Source organism: Alosa alosa, chromosome 5 (assembly GCF_017589495.1).
Source record: "Alosa alosa isolate M-15738 ecotype Scorff River chromosome 5, AALO_Geno_1.1, whole genome shotgun sequence".
Classification (NCBI taxonomy): domain Eukaryota; kingdom Metazoa; phylum Chordata; class Actinopteri; order Clupeiformes; family Clupeidae; genus Alosa; species Alosa alosa.
In genome coordinates, this window is record NC_063193.1 from 19,313,306 (window position 1) to 19,329,291 (window position 15,986).

General features: G+C 41.3%; 2 protein-coding genes across 3 annotated transcripts; one reads left to right on the forward strand and one right to left on the reverse strand.

Moving 5' to 3' along the window:
• Positions 1–205: 205 nt before the first annotated feature.
• Positions 206–6,927, reverse strand: LOC125294219 (H-2 class II histocompatibility antigen, A-U alpha chain-like). 2 transcript variants are annotated; one of them, XM_048242691.1, is made up of 5 exons: positions 6,765–6,927; positions 1,677–1,943; positions 1,240–1,521; positions 707–837; positions 206–607 (listed from the first exon to the last, which is right to left on the reverse strand). In XM_048242691.1, the coding sequence occupies exons 1-5, from the start codon at positions 6,883–6,885 to the stop codon at positions 587–589; spliced, it is 822 nt and encodes a 273-aa protein (XP_048098648.1). In that variant the 5' UTR covers positions 6,886–6,927; the 3' UTR covers positions 206–586. The 2 variants fall into 2 exon arrangements, with proteins under 2 accessions (XP_048098648.1, XP_048098649.1); XM_048242692.1 differs by lacking the exon at positions 6,765–6,927 and adding an exon at positions 5,024–5,321.
• Positions 6,928–7,301: 374 nt separating this feature from the next.
• On the forward strand, positions 7,302–15,677 carry LOC125294615 (rano class II histocompatibility antigen, A beta chain-like). Its single transcript, XM_048243496.1, has 6 exons — positions 7,302–7,542; positions 7,699–7,866; positions 10,364–10,636; positions 10,839–11,120; positions 13,115–13,228; positions 14,898–15,677. Exons 1-6 carry the CDS (start codon positions 7,302–7,304, stop codon positions 14,939–14,941), a joined length of 1,122 nt encoding a protein of 373 aa, XP_048099453.1. The 3' UTR covers positions 14,942–15,677.
• The last annotated feature ends 309 nt before the right edge of the window (positions 15,678–15,986 follow it).

Consider the following 15,986-nt stretch of genomic DNA (forward strand, 5'->3'; position numbering starts at 1 on the left):
TGATGGCCCTATGGGACAAATTGACTTTCTTCAGAGCAATTTCTTTTTTCATGACTATGGATCTATGCTGACAGAAGCTTAATACTGTGGCCAGATAGTGAACTGCAACCAGTCTTTGAGTTGATGGAACTTTGAGACAGAATGAAATTCTGCTCCAAATTGGGCAGCCCTGATCTGGAGGAACATGATGGAGATTCACTTTAAATGAGAGTTTATCGTCAATGATTTTTATTTTATTATTGCATTAGAAAAATACATTTGACATCTAATTAAAATGTGGGATAGTATTAACACATTCCCTAGCACAAATTTGGAGCCTGACGTCTTACAAGTACATCAGCAAGATGTAAAAATCAGCAAGAAATTTAAGTATTTTTTAAATCAATAACAGAACCAATAATGCATGGAACTAAATCAAAATTATGTAGGGATATAGGGAGAAAGGTATGTCTGGCATAGTACAGGACAGATCACCCTCGTCATGTATCATTGCAGAAGGTACTCCTTTTCAATGCTTAGGGCAGTGTGATAGACTTCCATTGAAATCTGTGTTGGTGCTGGTGTTTGTGCATGACATTTACAGACTTCATCCCACAAGATTTATTGTCTAAAATGAAAGAAAAATAAATTACTGACTACAATTACTACAATTACATTAAAGAGCATTTGACATGCTGCTAACATGCTGCTTTAGTTATGGTCATACCCCTGGCCTCGTGTTGCACTGGTTTCCCTTGACGAGGAAGAATGATCCAGTAGCCACTCCAAGCAGCCCCAGAGTTAGACCCACCCCACAGAACACTGATGAACCAAGACTGGGCTCAGATACTTCAACATCTGAGGAGGACACACACACACACAGGGATCAGACACCTCAACATCTGAGGAATATACACACATGCAAACACACGGGTGATGATCCTGCATAGCAGAATAATCTAAAACACAGTCCACATTCTTAACTGAAGGGATTAAAAAGAGGATTGTATTAAGAAAAATAAGCACACATAAGCAAAGGTTTTCAGGTAACAAATGTTAAAGGTGCTCTAAGCAATGTTGAGTAACGTCACTTTTATTGACATTAAAAAAAAACAGAGAGCTAGCTCGCCCCTCCCTCCACTGTGCGTCGGGGTCCGGTTCGCCCTGTCGGGACCTATTTCCCGATAATGACGGGCGTTCTATACATTATCCCTTACGTACTGAATTGAATGAGACTGAATGGGATTCAAGTCAGCTCACCCCAGTATCTTGTCAAGGGTTCATCCAGTGCCTCATGCTCGACAGTGCAGGTGTACATGTCTCCCTCCTGAGGGGTGAATTGCAGGCTGGAGAACATTTTGAAGGAGCCATCTTTATTCATGTAGTACCGACTCAGCGTCACACCTCTGGTCACGTTCTTCTTGTTCTTGGTCCACCTCACTGTGACTCGAGGTGGGTAGAATCCAGTCACGAGGCAGATGAGAGTGTTGTCAGATCCCAGCTGAACATCATTTTTTGAGTAGACAGCACTTATTGGGGCTTCTGAAACGTACACGTTTTAGAGTTAAATATACCAGATTAAGGATTTATGATTACTATAGATTATAGAAGGTTTTATCAATGGTATTTATGTCAAATTGTGTTTTTGTTTACACCCTTGGTCTACCTGTTGAGTTTTATTATCACACACATCTTACCTTGAGCAGGTGATGGATCATTAAAAGCCTTTTTCATGAAATTCAGATAAGATTTTAAAGTTGTCATCCGAAGGCGAGCGTATTCAACTATTGGTCCAAAGTATTTTTTATAGTCAATTAGGGGGTCAAAAGATGCTGGTATTGTGCTGACAAGCTCCTTCCTTTGGAAATCCACATACAGCAGCTCATCCTCACTGAGATCAATTGAAAACTCCTCTTGACCATCTGTATCACTGTAGAGTTGTGTGATGCCAAGATCAAACATAACTGAAAGAGAATGCCACGTAAAACATTTTACTCTCTGCAGTCTCAGGCCTGTATGCCACCTGTCTGACACTTTAGTGTGACACAACGCTATTAGGCCTTTAATATTTTTGAGATGGTGAAAAATAGCCTATGAAGATTTTTTGTGATATATCTTTAAAGTGTATTTCCGGAGTAAAAACAACCTAGGGTCTATCTACGGTAGTTAACAACTTCAAACTTTTGATTAAGAGCCAAATTACGTTCATTGGTTGGTTCAAGACTTGAATGGCCTTACAGTGATGCTAACCGGGCAGGGTGCCATTTATACCACTAACAATGCTCAACATATAATTACACTTCTGTGTTTGATTTCTACAGACAAAGCGAAGTATTGGAAACTTTGAAAGTGTACAGAGAGGCTATAACAAGACCTGTATCTGTAGGAAGAAAATTCCATGGCTTCCTGGTGCAGTATCGTTAAATCAGCTTTGAAAGTGTACAGAGAGGTTATAACAAGACCTGAATCTTTAGGAAGAAAATTCCATGGCTTCCTGGTGCAGTATCGTTAAATCAGCGGGCACATTCAATCATGCAGCACTGCATAGATCTTGCTGAATCTTTCAATACAACCATGCCTTACGTTTAGCCAGATCTGCGCAGCGCTGATTCGATCAAACGTGCCCACTGATTTGACGATACCAGACCAGGAAGCCATACTCATTGTGACTGTACAAAGAAAATAAGGCTTTTGCAGCACCGTTGAAATGAAAAATGACTAATATACAGTAAAACATACCTTGGTCTGAGCTGTGCACCACTACATATTTGTGGGCCTACATCCTGACATTCCTGTCTGCTAGACAGGCTATGACAACTAGACAGCTAGTTCAACACTTTTGCATGTAATGACTCAAGCGATGAAATAAGGCCAATTTATTTTATGGGGTAGGACTGTTCAGCATGGAACAAGTATAGTGCATTTTGACCAACCTGACATTAGTAATTGAAAATGTAAAAAAAAAAAAAAACAGCAGACATTTGTACACAATCAGTTCCATGGTAGGCCTACTAAAGCATTGCTGCTTGTTCAAGATGGGGAAAAACTGCTTTAATGATGTGTACAAGTACAAAGATAATATGGAGTTTGGACAAGCAGTAGGCTATTGAGAATTTCAATTCTGGTCTGAGAAATGCGCCAAAGTGATTGAGAAAAACTGCAATATAGCTTGCATTGCAGCAGGGAATGCATATAAAGCCAGAGTTGAGTATACTATATAATAATAATAATGATTTATATAGCACTTTTCAAGCACAGAGCACAAAGTGCTCTACAGACAAACAAAACGAAACAAAAAACAAAATAATAGTAATGATAACAATAATAATAATAATAGTAATAATCATAATAATGATAAAATAGTAAACTACCAAACTACAAACTAAACTAAATATATATATATATATATATATATATATATATATATATATATATAGGACAAGTATACAGTACAGTACCCAAGACAAAATAAACAAACAGAAATGATAATAATGATAATAAATTAGCAGAGACATGAGTGGAATCATTCACTATTTAAGGAAAGCAATTGTATATAAGAGGGTCTTTAGACTAGATTTGAAAACAGCCACTGATGGTGCAGATTTGATGTTATAAGGGAGACTGTTCCAAAGCTGGGGTGCTCTAACTGCAAATGATCGGTCACCCCTAGTTCACAGTTTAACAACTGTAACAACTATAATATATAATATTGACCTAAAGTGTATTGAAACATGATACCGAGTGTGAACGTATGTCTCATAGCCCATCTCAGCTTGTCCCCTGCACTCCAAAATCTGGCGCTAGTTAGCCGATGCTACCAACAGCTTTTTCAATAGTGGTGCTTCGGCATCGGGCTAGCCATGCAAATAAATCAGTTTTATACCCATTTACGAGGCTCAATGTATCTCCACACTTCATTGGTAGACTTCCGAGGGCCCTGACATTTAAAACGAGACATTGAGAACTTTGAAAAAGCACTGGTAGTTTACTTACAAGACGATTTATACAGACAGTCTCTTCACGAAGTTTAGCGTTTGCAGCCATCTTGAATTTAGTCACGATAAGTCGAGCAACGAGTAAGAATGAACAGGTATGATAAGGGATCAGATTCCAAAAATAATTCAGTGGAAATGCATGGATTCCAGTTGCTGCTACTGGAAGAAACCGGAATCCATGCACCAGGACAATTCTAGCCTGACGAGCCAGACCCACATTAAAATGTAGGGTCTGGGCACTCACCGTTCGCAGTGCTCAGTCCGAGGGGCGGGATAATCAGTTGTCTTTCAAATTCCCTCTGCACGCAATAGGACAGCGGCAGCGCTATGAGTCCCATGCGTTTCCCACCAGCGGAGCTAGTTGGCTATTTCAAACGTTTGCCAACTTAATAAAAGCTTAACTCGTGTCACACTGTTCGCCAGCAGCAACATCCATCTTATTTGTTTTCAAGTAGCAGGGAATTCAAGCCAAACCGTTGCAACTCCGCCATCAATCATTATGTTAAGCCCACCTAACGACTCTATACACGATTTTATTGGCCTGATTAAGTTTCGATTTCTTGAGCTCACAAGCCAACGGAGAGTTGCTAGACTAGCCCTGACAGCAAATGTAATTTGCTGCCGCTAGGGGCGCGTCTAGATTTCTAGGCTAGGACAATTCGTGTCCTGGAAAATATTTTTAATTATCAGGGACAGTCACTCAAAAAAAAAAGAACAATCCCGGGAAATTCAGTACGTCAACCCTGCACAAAAAAGGTTGAAACACTGTACCTATAGACTGTCAGTATACAGAGTATAGCCTACTACAAAGTTAGCTTTTACAGTTCACAGTAACATGGAATAAATAAACATCGTAGCTTATTCTTATTGTCTAGCAGCTGATGTGTGAAACATTTGCATTATAATGTTATTTCAGATTTGCAGCTTTCATCCAAAGCAACTTTAGGTAGGCCTGTATGGCTATACAATTTCAACAGACTATGCAAGTTCCTTTTCTACCTGCAAGTTTAATATCATTAATAAACATATTTGTAGGCTAATTTACTTACACTGTGTGCTAGGATGCAGGATAAAACCGAAAAGAATGAAAACTGGCTTCATTTTCATGATGATACAGAGTGAAGAAACAAAGCTAAAAAACGCACTGAGTGTTCTTAAGGCCCGTACATACCAGATAAGATACAATGCGAAAAGGCGAAAAAAATCGTGTGCGAAATCAAAGCAGTCAAAGTGTAAAAACACTGAGTCCGATGCGATTATTTCGCATTTTACTTCGTGCTCATGTAACGCAGGTTCACGCAGCGACTTTCAGTAGCCCAAGCAATAACCTATTGACTTCTGAGTGAATGCTGGAGCTGAGAAATGTAGCCAAGAAAGAGATCATTTTGGGTTAAAGAGACAGGGAGAACTCGTTGAACCTGTTGGGTAAAAGAGGGATAGCCTAACTCATAAATCAAGATTTGAAGCAGATTACAGCTTTGTTCATTCATGGGACCGTGCATTTGAGCCTGCTGGGGCAATGAAAGCTTACGGCCATCCTTCCCATCCCTTGTCTATTCTACTTTACTTGTGCTATTAGGATTATTGTGCAGTCGAACCACTGACGAAACACATACGAGTTGGTTGGGCTCATCAGTGCACCCATCACACACACACACAGGGGCGCAGCTACCCATTTTTTGAGGGGTAGCCTATGCAACAACAATATTGGCGCCCCCACCAAAAAAAAAAACACAAACATCTAAAGCAAAACAAAAGGCCAATAATTTACACTATTACTGTGCATTAGTGTGTATTAAATATGTTTTTAAAGAAATGCTGCCAATTTGATGTTTAACTTATAATTGATAAGTATTGATAAATGGTGCATTGTCACTTTAAGAGAGTCTAAACGGTTCTCATAACGTCCTTTTGCCAACTATTGCTCACAATGGATAAGGCTGATAGGCCTACTCTAGCCTTGTTTGTTTGCACCACACTGACAACACAATATTAAGTTATTACAAGGAGCCTTCATTGTTAGGATATGGAAACATGTAATGAGTTGCTGCTGTTTGCAGTTGGCCATTAAAAGTGCAGTATGAGCATGGTAGCCACCGAGCTATCTGAATGGAATAGGCTATGTTTCAATCGGCATTATGCTTAACAAACGCTAGTTAGTCTGTTAACATTCATATTTGCAAGCCTCCAAGCACAGACGTCATCACTTTAAATCCTACCTGTTGCCTTTCACCGTCCACTTATTTAACTGCTGTTGCATCCCTTGACATGCCATCTCCTTTTTCTCTCCTCTTTCTTTTTCTATTTTTAGCCGTCAACAGCTTTTTTGCAGTATCCATGTTTTTCCATAGACGGCAACTCACTACTCAAAGGCCTATCTGCTCGCCCAGCGCTCACGGCGCCCCCACTCCCTCTTCTATGTCAAAATTCTATGATGGAATCTTATGATGATAGGGCGCCTACTCTAGCCTGTTAGTCCTCTAAAATGTTATAGAACATTGAGAAAATGTTGAAATTATTTAGAAACGGACAGCAGTAGCTACATATAGAAAATACCAAATATATTATATTCTTTTTTTTTACCATCGCTTTGGCGCCCCATGGTGCTGCGCCCCTATGCGCCGCATATAGCGCATACCCACTTTTTGCGCCACTGCACACACACGCAACTATCCTTAGTTCCCGCATATTGGACTCCTCAGGAACTTGCAGATTTGGGGACATCCTGCGGGTGGATGGGAACTTGGTGGTATCCACGGACGAGGTCTACCTTAGAAAAGATAACCTTACCCGCCAGGTGTGCTGAAAAATCCTGGATGTGAGACACTGGATAGCGATCTGGCGTTGTAGCGTCGTTGAGACAGCGGTAATCGCCGCAGGGTCGCCACCCACCGGCGGGCTTGGGAACCATGTGGAGGGGTGAAGCCCATGGGCTGCTAGAGCGGCAGATGATGGCGAGGCGTTCCATGCCATCGAATTCAGCCCTGGCAATGGCGAGCTTTGCTGGGTCCAGTCGCCTCGCGCGGGCGTAGACAGGCGGGCCAGTGGTGGCAATGTGGCGCTCTACTCCATGCTTGGCGGCAGATGACGAAAAAGGTGGGCCGCGTGAGCACAGGAAACTCTGCGAGCAGGCGATGAAACTCGTCAGCCTGTGAGCACACGCTAGCAGGTGTATGAACAAAAAGTGGTGGCGTCAATTAAGCGACGGTTTTTGACATCCACCAGCAGCCCGTAAGCACATAGAAAATCAGCTCCCAGAAGGGGGACGGACACTTTGGCTGTGATAAAGTCCCAGCTAAACCGCTGGCCACCGAAACACAGTTCAACATGACGAATGCCATAAGTGCGTATGGGGCTACCATTAGCAGCTTCCGGGCGGGGGGCAAGACCATCAGACAGAATGTCCAGTCTAGATGCAGGCAGAATGCTCCTCTGCGCGCCGGTGTCACACAAGAAACGGTGCCTGGAGGTGGAGTCCTGGATGAACAGCAGCCCGCCAGTGCGGTTGACGGTCAAGGCCACTACTGGGCGCCGGCCCTGCCGTTTCCCGTCCCCCTGAAGCTGCAAGGCAATCGCCACTGCTTTGCTCTGGATCCAAATTTAGCGTGGTAAAAACACAGGCCATTGTCAGAACGTTGCCGGTGTTAAACCGTTGTCACTGCCGTGAGCGCTGCATCACCAGGGAGTGGGGCGGTGGCGGCGTGATAAGTGTGGGCCGGTGTAGTAAGGCTTGAGCGCAGCAGCAGTCATGCCACCGTGTTGACCAGCCAGGAAAAACCTGTCAGCCTCCTCAGCCAGCGCACAGCATTCAGTGATGGTGGTGTTGACCAACGCAGCCCGTACCTGAGAAGGGAGTTGTCGCAAGAAAAGCTGGACGAAGGAAATCAGGCGTGTGCTCCCCAAGCAGACCAACATCCTGTCCATAAGCTCAGAGGGTTTGCTCCCCCATAAATGCACAAATAGGTTGAAACCAGACATAATTTCACTGCATTTCTTACTTCCAGTAACTATATGCATGTGACAATAAACTTCCTTGTATCCTTGTATGTCTTAAGGTTAAGTTAATAAAGTAACTTTCTCTGCATTTATTTGGAATGTTTAGAAATGTAAAATAATAGAATTTTAATCATGAGATAAAATATGCGATTAATCACGATTAGGCCTAACTATAGAAATTCTGCGATGAATCGTGAAAAAATTAATCATTTGACAGCCCTAATAGAGTGTTAAAGCTGCAGTTGGCAAGTCTGACAGATTGAGGGGACTTAGCCAAAATGTTGAATGTTTACAACTCTCATGCCCCTCCCCCACTACCACCGAGCACCCTCTCATCAAGTTTGTGCTCGTCAGTGCGCACCAGACTGTGATTGACAGTCAGATCTCACACAGCCCTGCTCTGATTGGACCAGAAGAACCGGGAGCTGTGGATTTTTGCAAAACAAATAGACCTCTCTGGAATAAGTCCCGCCTCCGAAACATCCGTGTCCACCCAACTTCCGGTCGTCAAATGTCTATGGGAAATAACATGGCGTTTCGAAATATCGTACCTGTCAAACTCTGTAGGTGGCAAAGTAGAAAAAGCTGGTGGGCCGATTGGCCTACATACTTCTGCCATCTAGTTTCCACTGGATTTTTTGATTGTTGGTGCCGTTAAAGTAGAAATATATCAGTAAGAAGCACTAAGCTAACGCACGCTTCGGACGCCGCGATTCCCCGAGTCAAGGTTGCATAGCAACGGCTCAAATGTTGTGGACGGGGCTAACTTCAGATAGCATCCAGGCTAGGCTGCAGCAACTCGAGCTAGGTAAAACGGATTGTTTTCTTTTTTTTTTTCCCACCCCTCAAACATTTTCATATGGGTAATTTAACTTGTAGCCTACTTGAGTAATATTTCATCAAAGTATTGGTACTTTTACTTATTTTATTTTAGTACTTTTTCAACCTCTGTTAATTAGGATATGCTGTAAAATATCAAAGTTGTGGGACGTTTACATAGCTTAAGGGACACTATGCAGGTTTAGGTATTTTTGGCGACTGTAGAGCTCCCTCTAGAATCGCAATGTATACATGTTATTCTGCTATTGTAAATAGCAAACTTCTCGCGACTTATCCCCCCTGTACACAATGCAAATGCTTTTGTTGTGGAGGTGAAGGATTAACAATAGGCAAAAACTATCTCCAAAGAGCTATATCTAGTGACAAGGTAATGTTTCACAATTCTCGTGAGATTTGGTGGGCCGCCGCTCTTGGAAGTTGCATGGTTAGTTTTCTCGGTAGGGACTCCCTACGTCTATGCTGTATAGCTATGCTAGTTGAACGATTCTCCTATTACAAGTTTGTTTACCATCAAATTGGATTCATAAAGGTGAAAATCTTTCATAGTGTACCTTTAAACTGTATGTTTATTTTGCCCCGAATGCTGTTTCATCCATCCTGACCAGGAGTGATGAAACAAACATTAGGCACGTTCCACTTTTGCTGAAATAATTCCTGAACAGGTTTGGTCAGAGTTGAAAATGCAATGGTACGTATTTGACAGAAGACAGGTGTAGGTTTTTGGTGAAAAAAAAAATATTAGCTTTCAGTGCGGTACCATCTCTTGTAAATTATGTTTAATTCAAAAGTGTTCCAATCATCCCGGCTCTCCCTTATGTTAGGCTAGGTGGTGTCTCATTTCCAAGGGGAATATTTTGGACCCGTCTTGCCACTCGGTTTTGAGGGACAAGGGCTAGGGGTAAGACGAAGGAGTAAAACAGAGAAATGGGATTGGCCTACCTGAACATATGACACAATAACTCCTGATAAGCTGATTGGTGAAATCTAAGGAGGAAATCTAAAGAGAGTGTAAATTCCTGCACGAAGGATTTGATCTCACAGACGACAGTCATGCAGCCATCATCAATGTTTGGTTCCTTCCTGCTGATGTTATCATATCTCAGTGGCAGAGCAGGTAGGTTCAAATGTTAAGCAACAAATGTTAAAATTATATTAACATATTTTATGTATATGGCAGACACAGTTTAAAGAAACACTATTGTAAATCACTTTGGGCAAGACCGTCTGCTAAATGTAGCCTATGCAGTGTTTTATTAAGCTATATACCGTATTTTCCGGACTATAAGTCGCACTTTTTTTCATAGTTTGGCTGGTCCTGCGACTCAGGTGCAACATTATATATATATATGTATATATATATTTGTATATATGTTTTTTTCCTCCTCATGACACATTTTTTGACTGGTGCGACTTATAGTCCGGAAAATACGGTAATATGTTATTCCCTCTAATATTTAGAGGGCATAACATATAGATATATTTGAAATCAAAGAAACATTTAATTTTGTTATTTAAAATGCAAAATAATTGTCCACATTTTGCTTTGTTTATAGATGCATATAGCGAATATTTTTTGCAAACATGTCACTCCAGCAAGTTGGATCTGAGTGATATGGTGTATGTTGAATCCTATTACTTCAATAGGATCAAGTATTTAGTGTTTAACAGCACATATGGAAAGTTTGTTGGATACACTGAAGTAGGGGAAAGATTGGCAGAGGCTTACAACAGTAATGAAGCATTTTTGACCGATGAGCAAAATGTTGTCAACAGATACTGCAATCCAGCAGTTCGATTATATAAAACTTATGGGATTCGTTTCATATGTAAGTAATACCAAACCAAAATGGCCTTTAACATTTACAGAAAGCTTAAATTGTTTTAGATTAAATGATTGAATTATTAGTTACTTTAATGATCACAGTAATTTTGTGTACCATGTCTTTTACAGGTTGCATTTTTAGTGTATATATATATATATATCATTCAGGGTCTTTATGTACTACAATCCAAAATTCATTTTTGCAGCTGAACCCAGAGTGAAGCTGAGTTTGGGGAAGCCTTTCAGTGATAATCACCCTGGCATGCTGGTGTGCAGCGCGTATGACTTCTACCCAAAAATGATCCACATGAGCTGGTACAGAAATGGACAGAAGGTGACCAGCGATGTCTTGGCCACAGAGGAGCTAGCGGATGGAGACTGGTTCTACCAGAGCCACTCCCATCTGGAGTTCACCCCCAAAACTGGAGAGAAGATCACTTGTGTGGTGGAGCACATCAGCTTCAACAAGTCCCGAGAGTTTGTCTGGGGTATGTGCACTGAGTTCTCAATAGCTAAGTGTGGCCTTCTGCTAGAAGTGCTGGGTTGTCACTGACTAAAAAATCTACCACATGAAGTGGGAATTTTGCTGAAGACTGCACACAGAAAACAGTTTGATGTTTACACAGTGGAAATATTCTATTGATTTAGTAGCTTAGGCTGCCTAGAATACCTGTCTTCAGAATGAGAGTAAGGAATGAATTCACAATTTATTAGTTATATTTTCAGGAGGTCAAGATATACATTTTTATACTATTTTAAAGACAAAAACAGTTAGTAAAGAGATAAATACAGTCAACCAGACGTCCATGGTGACACTGACTGAGCACTCACAACTTAAATTGTAGAAACTGAACATCCCAAAGGGTCAAGACAAAAACAGTACAGAAAGACCTAATCAAATGTTAGTCACACACAATAAAAAAAAAAAGTATTGTAACAATACATTTGTATGGTAGACTACATTGTATGTCCACTTTGGGAACTTGTGGAACTAAATTAAATAAATAGTTGTTTAAACTTTTTGGCACTCAACATTAATGAGCTATTTTCCACGTTTTCATATTCAGTAGACCAGTACGTATTACCACATTTTCTTCACTGCATTTTCTTGCTAGTTGCTAACTTGCATGGCTAGTTATTTTGCCTACTTAGGTTACGCTCTGTGTGGTGAAAAAGCTTCTGATGTCTTTTTTTTTTTTTTTTGGCAGAGCTGATTTTCAAAGCACAAAAAGGGCAAAACATTGCATGCTGAAGTGCAAAAGGAATACTAATCTGATGTTTTACCCTTTCCCAAGTATGTATCAGCAGATAGCCTTGATAAATGTGGTTTCCTAAACAAAGCTCGGGAGGAGCCCATATGGTTGATTGACAGCAATTAACTCACCCCTCCTACCCCTCCCAGGAGATTTAAACATGTCTTCTCATCCATACGTCATGTGTCCCGCCATCGTGAATCATCCCACCTCCTCCCTTACTCTCCCATTTCACTAGTAGTTCATACTCACATTCCCTCTATCCACAGGGGGTGCCAGCGGACATCGCTCGCTAGCGATCTCCGCTACAACATTCCAGGACCAAGGCCAGCTACCAAGCCAAACATGCTTTAACCAAACATGCTTTTAACCTCTATGGCAACCATAACGTTGGGCAAACTTCTGAACCTACCGTTGTTGGCACCCCTGCTTACTAAGGGTAAGATTGGGGACCATTGCGCACCAGAACATTCTCCTGTTCACCGGAAACTCAAAGCCCCAAAGAGGACAATGCAAAAATACAATTTTGGAAGTTTCTCGTGATAACCAGAAACTTTTTGGTATGCACGTAAAACTTTCTGCTTACCAGAAACTTAGAAAAAAAATATTTTGCACGTTCCTTTAGGCTCTGTAACACTCTGTCCTGGAACCAGACTTATTTTTTAAATGCTATGCAATTGCCTGGAGCTGTTTTGCGATGCCCCTCCAATAAGCTTGAGACAAAGAAAGAAAAACATACACTATTACCTCTGCGAAAGAGCAAGTGCTGCACATTTCTTTGCCAGCAGATGCAAGATAAAAGAATACTTTGGCACAGGGTACGAGTCTGTAAGTAAGTAAAAGTCCCAGACCCAAACAAGTTAACTCTGCCGGCTACATTAGGATCATTGATTTTTTTTTTAATTTGACTTCATTCTGGTTTAGGATCAGGACCTGACCTGCAAAAAGTCATTTCTAAGAGGGAGCCCCCAGCTTCACCACGTCAAATGATTAGTCTCTCTCTCACACACACACACTCACTCTCATGCATGAGCTCTTGCTCACTCTCTCCAGATATTGTTATAATATCCCGGGATATTGTATCTAAGTCCCTGAGCTGCTATCAATATGCGTGAAACTCCCGGAACTTCCAGGATGATTGGGATGTCGGAAAACAAAGAGCATTACATTTGAGATGTAAAAAGTTACTAGATAGTAACACATACATGTCCAACTTCTTATACTGGCAGACTCCTCCATGCTCGAGTCTGAGAGGAATAAGGTGGCCATTGGGGCTGCTGGACTGGTGCTGGGCCTGGTGGTCTGTACTGCTGGACTGCTCTACTACAGGAAGAAGTCTCAAGGTTAGTAGTGTCTGGACATACAGCAGGGCACAGAGGAGTGCTGGTCTGGCAAAATTAACATAGAATTAAAGGAAATGGCCAAAATGCCAATTGTAGTAGATCCTCAGAAAAGAAATCAAGCAGATAACAGAAAAGTTGTACAGTCGTGTGTAGTCATCATCATGGTAGTTATAAGTGACTGACTTTTTTTCTATGGGTGGATGCTAAGTAATAACCTGACCCTAGCCAGATGAATTTCGTTCCGCTTAGCTCCGCCTAGCTTCACTCACATCCATCTGGGACCTCTTCCATTGAGAGTGATTTCTGCAACTGACTTTATGGTTCAGCCAATCAGGACGCAGGGCGGGAGTTTCATAGATGTGACATAGCGTAGAAGCGACTGTGAGACTGTTATTAGCGTCACGGGTTGGCTTCGATGTGAGTGGTTGAAGTAGCACGTCAATAGATGACGGACAAGTGGCTTATTCAATCATATGCAAGCATTTTTTGATTAGGCCCAGCCTTCTGAAGCAACACTTCAATGGATCGGTTCCAGATGGATGAGTGGAGCTAGGCGGAGCGAAATTCATCTGGCTAGGGTCAGGTTAGCTAAGTAATACATAGAAATGTAAAATAGACCACAAGGTGCAAATTCTTCCATGTGTGTAAATACGTAAGGGTGCGTACAGTATGTCAAAATAAGCGCGCAACTAAGTGCTTTTCAGCCTGCAGGCATTCTGCCCTTCACTTAAGTCTGTCATTTTCACTCCATGGGGCCAGTTACGCGCACAACCTAGTTGCCACACTTATTCGGCACTCAGTCCTTAATGTACGTGTAAGCGTCACGTGTCAAGTGTCTAAAAAGTGTGTAACTGGAAGCGTGTAACAGACTCATGCGTGACTTACGTGTGAATGGGAAAATTCGCCCTCTAGTGAGGTGCATGGTGGAAGACCCTTAATTGTACAAAACACTAAATGTATGTGAATGAATGCATAATGTTCATTATGTTTTACGTCAGGGCCAGTTCTAGCCTACTACATTTGGGTGTGCTGGTAGAAATTGTGGGTGGGCAACATGGCAAAGTGGTCAAATTGGTTCAAAATTGATATAAACACAGAACACAATCACAAAAAAATTGAGTAGTATCTTTTAGGTTGCTCGCAAACAATATAGTTTCTCTCATACCAACCTCAAGTTTCGTGAGAACTTTGTTGATCAGTTTCTTGATAACTTTAATTATTCAATCGAAATGCCTGGAACCGGTTATGTGGTCGCCCTGCAACAGAAACTTGACAAGACTTGAGTGCATCTCTGTTACAGTATTTAGGCTATGAGATGTAACAGGCAGGTCAGAATAGTTGATCTGTTGACTGTTTGCAGGTTATGGCATGTCTCATAGGCGAGAAAAGAGAAGAAAAGCTAGGGAGAAAAGCTTTTGCTCTCAAACACTGTCCACAAAGTCATTGTACTGATAGGAATAGATTAAAATGGAAGGTTTACAAAGTGATATCATGTACTTTATGTACTTACTACTACTTTAGTACTTATTTTATTCAACATATACAGTACACCTAGAGCAACCAGGTAGCTACAGTACACTCTGGGAGCTTTAAAACTCATCTTTAACTCTGGAATATTTAAACTAATGCCCCCCCCCCACCTCTCGTTTTACATGTATGTGTCTCGTAGGCTGGATCATGGTTCCGCCAGCATTTGAGTTCATTACTCACTGAAGGAGCCATCTTTCATGTGAGCTATCAGCACACTTTATGTCTTAAAATGTGAACTATAAAGCAACTTTTAATTCTGAACTGGTATTGTAAATGTCATTGTCTTGCATCTGACTTTTTGTACTTCTGTTATTTCTTCCCTTTGCTATTGCATAGGATGCTGTAGATAGACATAGTGCTTTGGTGTGATTTATCAAATCCATCTAATGAGTAATATGTGATCTGTAATGGTAAATGTGTCAACACTGGCTGTTTGTTTGCCCTTTGATTCTACAAGAATGAATTCTGTCATGTTACTTCATGTAATTCATGTAACTGAGATTTTTTTTGAGATTAGGAATATGACTGTTGGCTATTGGCTTGCAGCAGTGCCATCATTTCTTTACATATACTATACCATGTACTATACCTTGATGCATCTATAGTTCATTATTGTAAGATTTAGCACGAATGCAAAATGTTAAAGAAAAATGCAGGAGTTCCATAGCCTATTTAAAGGTGCAGATGGTAGGCTACTTCAATCACGCAAAAGAAAGCGCACTTTAGGATATATTGTTTATTAGCTTAAGATTTAGATTGAATGCAAAATACTCAAATCAAGTGTGAAAGTTAACAGGGGCCGGTTAAATGTTTTTATTAGCCCTACATGCCTATTTTTGTTGCCCTACATGCTCCAATAGCGTATAAGAAAGCGCCCATTAGGCTGTTTCATTAGCCCATGTCTATTGTGATGTTGAGAGGTGCGAGATAAAAATAAAGCTCTTTAATTTGAATGATTTTAGCTTGTGTGTGATTTATTGCGGGCACGGGTCAGGTAATGGGCCAAATATTAACGGGTCTGGGCGGGTGCTGATTTAATTTAGTTATCACGGGTCACAGGTCGGATCTGGTGCTGAACTTTGCGGGCGGGGGCGGGTCTCCAAAAATGGACCCGTGCAGGACTCTGCCCTAGCTCCTTGCTCCTCCAAGATCTTAAGGTCATGGTGTGGTGGAAAATGACACTAACCCGTTACCGCCAATTTAGCACTCTGAATAACATGATCCGTGG

Bases quoted from the DNA above. Each gene is read 5' to 3' on its own strand.
- LOC125294219 (XM_048242691.1), bottom strand. From the start codon at position 6,885: ATGGTTCCCAAGCCCGCCGGTGGGTGGCGACCCTGCGGCGATTACCGC. The intron at 1,522-1,676 runs GTAAGATGTGTG...TGTACGTTTCAG, and splicing joins TGATCCATCACCTGCTCAAG to AAGCCCCAATAAGTGCTGTC. The intron at 608-706 runs GTATGACCATAA...CTTTCATTTTAG, and splicing joins AGTGCAACACGAGGCCAGGG to ACAATAAATCTTGTGGGATG.
- LOC125294615 (XM_048243496.1), top strand. From the start codon at position 7,302: ATGACGAATGCCATAAGTGCGTATGGGGCTACCATTAGCAGCTTCCGG. The intron at 7,867-10,363 runs GTGCTCCCCAAG...CTTTGTTTATAG, and splicing joins GGACGAAGGAAATCAGGCGT to ATGCATATAGCGAATATTTT. The intron at 13,229-14,897 runs GTTAGTAGTGTC...TGTGTCTCGTAG, and splicing joins CTACAGGAAGAAGTCTCAAG to GCTGGATCATGGTTCCGCCA.